Source organism: Montipora capricornis, chromosome 6 (genome assembly GCF_036669925.1).
Source record: "Montipora capricornis isolate CH-2021 chromosome 6, ASM3666992v2, whole genome shotgun sequence".
Taxonomy (NCBI): domain Eukaryota; kingdom Metazoa; phylum Cnidaria; class Anthozoa; order Scleractinia; family Acroporidae; genus Montipora; species Montipora capricornis.
Window position 1 is genome coordinate 60,344,359 of NC_090888.1, and position 7,500 is coordinate 60,351,858.

The 7,500-nt window shown below is 39.7% G+C and overlaps 1 protein-coding gene and 1 pseudogene across 1 annotated transcript in view; both read right to left on the minus strand.

Moving 5' to 3' along the window:
- LOC138050717 (prostacyclin receptor-like) overlaps positions 1-5,863 on the minus strand; it is an 8,304-nt gene extending 2,441 nt beyond the window's left edge. The window contains exon 1 of the mRNA XM_068897019.1: positions 5,251-5,863. Within this exon, the coding sequence (XP_068753120.1) occupies positions 5,251-5,562 (312 nt within the window). The 5' untranslated portion in view covers positions 5,563-5,863. The remainder of the gene's footprint in view (positions 1-5,250) is intronic.
- On the minus strand, positions 2,207-2,897 carry LOC138051084 (uncharacterized; annotated as a pseudogene).
- Positions 5,864-7,500: the final 1,637 nt, after the last annotated feature.

Here is a 7,500-nt window from a genome sequence, read left to right on the forward strand (position 1 = left end):
TTAACCGGGGTTAATAGTTCTCATTTCCTTCACAACGTTATAGCGAGTATGCGCCATTTCGATAACTTCAGTCCTAGCAGTATGGTGAGACAATTGTATCCAATAACACCTGGAGAATATCCTCATAATCAACGACAATCTCATGGGCCGGAAGGAATTTCTCAATTTATTACGAACTCAGTCTCTTAACCACTGACCGTTTGTGATCTTTGCCGGTCTTGCGATTTACAAAAATATTGACCGTTTTTATAATAGAGACGCATAATTCGCCTGAGCCGAACTTGGGAAAACTTTTTTCTTCCTTTGTTAAGTTCGTGTAGTCAAAGACGGGCACAAGACACAAACTATCATCCACTTTAATACGACCTCGAAGACGCACTAATCTAGATAGTTCGCCCACGTCTTGTGCCAGTCTTAATACGAGACGAAATTTAACAGACGTAGTGAAAATGTTTGCCCGCAACCAGACGGATTATGCGTCTTACTTACTTCGTCTCGACTTTACACTAGACGGATAACACTACAGACGCATAATTCATCTGGACCAAGAGAAAAAAAAAAGGGGAAGAGAGAACATCCTCCATAATACCCTTTTCCATAGGTAATATGTCTCAAGTCATTTTTAGATCGACTCCCACGCGGTACATATCCCAAGGGGATTACGCAACAGCCATTCATATGGCGGGAATGTGTTCCGCGTGGATATCCCACGCTCAGAGAACACATTCCCGCCATATGATTGGCTGTTGCCTCCTGCTGTTTCCTAATCTCCTTGGGATATGTACAGCGAGGGAGTCGATCTAAAAAATAACTTGAGTTATTCTCTGAATTCAAATTATGACATTGAATTAAACAGCAGGGACGCCAAAAAGGGGAACCTCTTGTAGACCATATGTGAATCTTGTGATTTAATTAACCTAATTTTTGACACGCTTCCTTTCCCATGTTTTACTACTTAACCTTAAGTCCTCTATATTTCCTGGACATCGAAGACTGCTTTTAGCACACTCTTGAGATTTATTTTGACCCCTTTTCTTTTCTATGTCGTAGTAAGATTAGTCTTGAGTAAATAGTTTGTGTAATTGTGGCGGTTATTTTAATGTATTGAAATTGTAAGTAAGAACATTTGTTAGTAACTGTTGAATGTTAACAGGAGCCCATCTGGAGAGTGCAACTTCCATACAGCGTCTGTGAAACGGCGTTTTCACAAGTAGGTTTATTTTTAGACTAGCCCTTGCCGAGAATTAGGTCAAAAAACAAAGGCAATTCCGGTTCGGTGACCCTATGACGTCAGCTTAATTTCTTGTAATTGGTCATCGGGCTTCAGTGGGAGTCTCATTCGCGCGAAATTCAATCTAAAAATAAATCGGTCTGTGAAAACGCCGTTACACGAAAACAGTAGAGTTGTAGGCTCCGGGTCATGGGTTCCTGCTGTTAATTAATAAATTTTAAAAAAAAAAATAAAAAAATAAAATAACTTGAAACTAAGAGATTATGAATTCATAATCTCTTGCTTGAAACATATTACCTATGGAAAAGGAATGTATGGGGGATGCCCTCTCTTCCCCCTTTATTTTCTCTTGTCTGGACGGATTATAATAATAATATAATTACTGATCGTCCTACAAACCCATTGTTTTCTGTCTGCATTACATCACCGAATGCCGAGAGAAAAATAATGCATACTATGTGAGAAAAACGGGTGCGGCCTTTTTTGGTGGCAGGGAAATTATCATGGGTAATCCTGAACGAGCTAAAACGCTTAATATTGTAGTGCATATTCGCTGACTGCACTGCAATATTTTTAATATTGCAGCTTGCTTGCGGCAATATATTTCAACAATATTGCAACTGGCCATGGCTTGCTATAAACCGCTTTGGATTTACCTGTTACCGTTTTCGCCCAGTAATTTTTTTAGTGAAAGTTCTCGGATGCCATCGTGTATTGTAGACCTCAACTTAGAAAGATTCCTAAAATAAATATATAGACCACAAGAAGTTCTGTTCAGGGAGACGTACTTCAACGCAAACATGTTTAAATTTTACTAAGTGCACACCTTACAGTGACAAAGTTTCTTACTGATATGAAATAGCAATCTTTGTACTATTAGTACAATTACGACTGACTGACTGAGTGTAACCTTCGTTCTGCTTTTCCTCAACTAGTACTTTTTCCCCTAACTCCATTTCTACTTTTTGTTCAATATCATTCAGTGTTAATCAGGTTTTCCTCTTTTTCCTTCGCATCAATTTCAACCTTCTTAGGAGTCGTTCCCTGCAAGATTTCACTTGCTTTTCGTTTAAATGCTGACGAGGTACATTTATACTCCCTAACTCCATCACATGATCGGTGACCAGTGGTTTCTACAATAACTTGCAATTGTTCTGGCACACCACCATCGTACAATCGAGTGGCACAAATTCGCCGAAGAGAATGATTTGTGAAATGCCCCTCAAATCCTGCTTTTCGCATGATATTCTTTACTACGTTCCCTAAAGTTTCTCTTCCCTTCGCTTTATTATAATACCACACATCCCCTTTTGGTTTTGGCAGTGCCCGCGAATAAAATGCGTTGTCACTGATTTCTTTTAGCACGTGAGACAAGTATTTCTTATACAGCGCAACTGGGTAACGCTCTACATTTGTTAAATTCTTGTATACCAGAACAACTTTTCTTTTGATACGCAAATGGCACAATCCCCCGTTATTAGTTTTACTAATATCTTCCATATGCTGTAAGAATTCATGATCCGATTCGTCCCGTTGTAAAGATAAATGAAGTTTTAAACCTCAAATTCCTGTGTTCCTGCCCAGCACTCAGAGCAAACTGAAATCCAAAAACCCAGACCAAAGTATAGCAAAGTGGGTGACCCGAAAATACTGACCCCCGGTCCATGGACCCCACTACGGACCGGGTCCATGGACTGCCTTACGGACCGGTCCACGGACCGGTCCACTGACCCCCTGGGTACCCTGGCGCTAGGGTAACCCTATCTGAGTGCTAGGGTTACCCTAGCGTTAGGGTAACCCTAGCTGCCTTGTAAAAAATGCTCTTCTAGGGACAACTCGCCTATCCGGGACAACCTTTTAGAGGTTTCCATTGTGTTTGCGATGCTGGCGGTTACAAAGCACACAAAGTTGTCCCAGGTGGTAGGGTAACCCTACCTGTGTAATTTTGCTTGTAAACCCGGGCTATCTTTGACCCTCCTGCTAGGGTAATCCTAGCAGTAGGGTTACCCTACCTGCTTGTAAACAGGGCCTTATACACATGAACACAATAGCTTAAGAAACCGTTACCTTGAATAAAAGCATCCATTGAAGGTCACGAATTGTTTGATTTATTGTTTTCCACAAAAATAAAAAAGGGCGGCGACATTCGGTGATATAACAATGGGTTTGGATGACGATCAGTAATTATAATAGATAATTATATCCAATAATGCTGCACGCCTCAGTAATAATTATCTATTTTACAGGAATAAAAGCCCCCGGTGAGTTTTTGCCCGGGTGGCAGGTTTCAAAGCGCCGCAACGGAAGATAGATATTGTTCTTCGAATGATCAACTGATTTATAGGTTAGCGTACGATGGAGAAGAGTTATGTAAATGAATGAAGGGGGTAGTTTCTAAAGAAACTGTGGTGCTGGGTCGGTGGGGAAGTAGTATAAGAAAATTTGGTTTTATCAAAAGGACTTGATAATGTAAATTGACCACCGTACAGAGATTCTAAAAGCTGAGGTTTCGAACGTTAGCCCTTCGTCAGAGCGAATCGAGGAATTGTGGCTTATGTGTAGTTTTTATAGTAGAGTGGGAGCTACGCTATATTTTATTTCTTTATTCTTTATTTATATTTATTACAATTTATACAAAAAAATAGAGGCCAAGGGATGAAATGCAAAAGAGTCAACATTGTAACATGGCAACGTGAAAAATAGGAATACACCAGTTAAATGAAAAGCGTTCGTTAATACCGTGAGGATTAAGGGTGCCCATTTGGAAGATGAATTTTTGCTCCAGATTCTTGCGGCTTTCCGTCGTACCTTGATGTAGGGAAAGGCCGCAGATTCTCACAGTTATTTGTTGTATTCATCGTCACATCCATCACATGCCAAGAACTCCATTCCTTATTCTCAATTTCTTAGACTTCGACGTCTATGTAGTGATGACTCCGATTTTTCCAGCAAAGCAGAGGAGATGTTCCAGTTCTTCGAAAAACGTGGCTATCCTGTCTCTGTGGTCAAAGCGGGCCCAACAGTTTGATCGACAGTTAGCACTACAATCATCACAAAAAGATAACAAGGACGGAAATCCATTCATCCTCATAATCACGCAGTCAAAAGTATCATTCTTAATAACTTTAAATTACTCCAAAATGATCCCGAGACTGGTAGAATCTTTTCGCAACCTCCACTAATTCCATTCAAAAGCGACAAAAACGTAGGCAACTTTTTAGTTAGAAGCGCACTCAAAACTAACGAGCAACCCGGCACTTTCAAATGTGCACGCTCACGATGCAAAACTTGTCCTTTCACTCTTAACACTAGCAAAATATCGAGATCTAAGCGATCTGTTAAGATCACCGATCATTTCACATGTACCTCCGCAAATGTCATTTATTGCATAACCTGTACGTTATGCAATAAATTATACGTTGGCGAGGCAGGTAGGCGTCTAGGCGACCGATTCCGCTAACACTTCGCGATGTTGAGAAGAATGACAAGGATGCATGTCGCCATGGATGCATGATGCCAGTCGCTCGTCATTTTAATCTCCCTAACCACTCCAAAAACACCCCTACATCAAGGTACGACGGAAAGCCGCAAGAATCTGGAACAAAATTAAAATTCATCGTCCAAATCGGCACCCTTAATCCTCACGGTATTAACGAACGCTTTTCATTTAACTGATGTTTCCTGTTTTTCACGTTGCCATTTTACCACCGATAGCGTAGCTCCTACTCTACTATAAAAACTACACATAACCCACAATTCCTCTATTCGCTCTGACGAAGGGCTAACCTTCGCAACATTAGCTTTTAGAATCTCTGTACGGTGGTCATTTTACATTATCAAGTCCTTTTGATAAAACCAGAAGTTATGCAAATAGTTCGGGATATCAACAAGTACGTGAAGCTACACTTTAATTTCACAGGAGCAATAAACGTTTTTATGTTATAGGATGATATTGCCTAATTTCCTACCACTCTTTTCTCTTTTTTGGGGTGATAAAATTATACGGTAATTAGGCAAACCTGTATGGCGCATTGAGGGGAACCTGACAGCCACTTCTCGCCTTGAACAAGGCCATTGAAGACAAGAACTGCAGTCGAAAAGACCCCGATGAAGTCGACCCATACCAACGCTCCAATAAAGATGGCAGGGAGGGTTTTCCCCAAGAAAAAGTCTCTTCCAAGTGCCAAGAGTGACAAACTACAACCAATGAGACCGCTTGCTATTAACACAATACCCGCGATGGTGTTTCCTCTGCCATCCTCGCGTGTTTGATCAGTGGAGACGCTTGCTGTTGAGCTCAGAGAATGGTTAAAATCGAAAGAAGTGACCATTATTGTTTACTACGCAGTTACAGCTGTCTCGAGCTGTTGTCGGTGTATAAGAAGTGTGTTTCGACTATGAAAATCGTTTCAAGCTTTTTTTTCCCTGGTGGCAGATGACTTAATAAGTTTGCCAAAAACATGCGAACTCCATAGTTCCTGGATTATTCTTCCCGATTGACCTAATTCAGTTCCCTCAAACTGAATTTAAATGCGAACTAAAAATTTAAAAAGCATCATTAAACAACTTTCTCTTAAGGATTTTTTTTTTTGGTTTCATGTGCGATGTTCAGTTTTCTCAGTATCAGTTCGTTGTTCAGGCTAAGCTTCACCGAAACACTCTGATGATGCATCTATAAATATAAGTTCCTAAATTATATAGAATATATGCAATTCTTAGTCAAAATGACAGCTGTATTTATTTAAGTGCTCATTAGTATATTACATGCCAGGTACGATTCCACTGAGATAATATTTTATCCCAGCAACTGAAGGAAATAACTTTCGTACATTTTTTTTTCATAACGAAATTGCGCATAAAGACATTTTACGAAAACTGTACTGCTGAGACTCTCATTAGATATGATGCCGCCTAAAAACTGGATTTCCACTTATAAACATTGAAGTGGACCGTTTTATTGAAATTGAAGGATATTTCAGGAGTGAATGGATTGAAAGTATCAGAATGACCACGCTCAAAACCGTCTTTGAGAAATGTCGGTTGTACGTAAAAAAAGAGAAAAAAATTTAAGGCTGTAAACAAGACTACGGGAAAAATTTGAGGACATACACCTGCTAGAGAGATGAGCATTTATTAGTTTCTTGCTCATCAATTTGAAAACAAAAACAAATATTTTCTTTGCTTGACAGCTCTGATATTTACAAAAATAAACTGACATTCAAAGAAAAGGGAAGACTAACAGGTCGGGAAAAGACTGCGACTTATCATCAATTATTAAACATTTGAACATTTCTGTCCCCCCCGGGATACAAAGTAATAATGATGTTTAGGCAACAAAGAAGCTCACTTTTATTTGACAAGAATACCGTTTACGATTGCCATATTTTTCCACAAAAGCCATCCAGATGCCTTTGCTAGGCTCTTAAGAAGCTCTCTATGTAATGTTTCCGTGATTTCGACTAAAATTCTCTTTTTTTCTTCGTCCAGTCTGTAAACTGTGCACGCTTCGGCATATCATAAAATGACGTCATTTTAACCGATCCCTATAACAAGACGACTTAAGAACGTTTCCATAGGATGCACAATGTTGTTTAGTCGTATCAATCGGCATCACCGGTAAAATTCGGAAAAGTCAAACCACAGGCGCACCAAGCTCAGTGTGAGCATAGCCAACAAAAATATAAGAATTTGTATGGGAATCCCGATAAAAGGCTTACGAAGATAATTATATGAAAAATTCTCAATTAAAAAGCCTAACCTTATTGCCATTGTAGGTAGCTTTCTTCCTATGTGGTTATTTTCCGGGTCCGATGCGATGTGAGCCATTTTTCAAAATGTCGGTTGTCATCGTTATAATAAAATCCCAAGGCTGGAGACTAAATTCTCAGGAGCCACCAATTTGAGTGAAATATTCCTGGACAGAGCGAGTTTCAATCGAGTGTCGTAAAACCAAAACCAAAGTAATTACTTTGGCCAATCAAAAAGGATGGAGACAATCCAGTAAACCAATCAAACTCGAAGTAATTACACGTAGCCGACACAAAGCGCGGGAAAATGTACACGCGCGAGCCACAATTGGTTTGGGTTTCACTTCTAATTGGTTAAAAAAGTGGCGCGACAACTTTGAACCAATCACTGTCTTAAGTAATGCAAAACCAAAGCAATTCGCTAATTACTTTCGACACTCAATTGAAAACCGCTCCAAAGTGTTCCCAGGGTCATAATTGCACATCAAAATCAATTGACAACGATTCAACTTTCATCTCAAT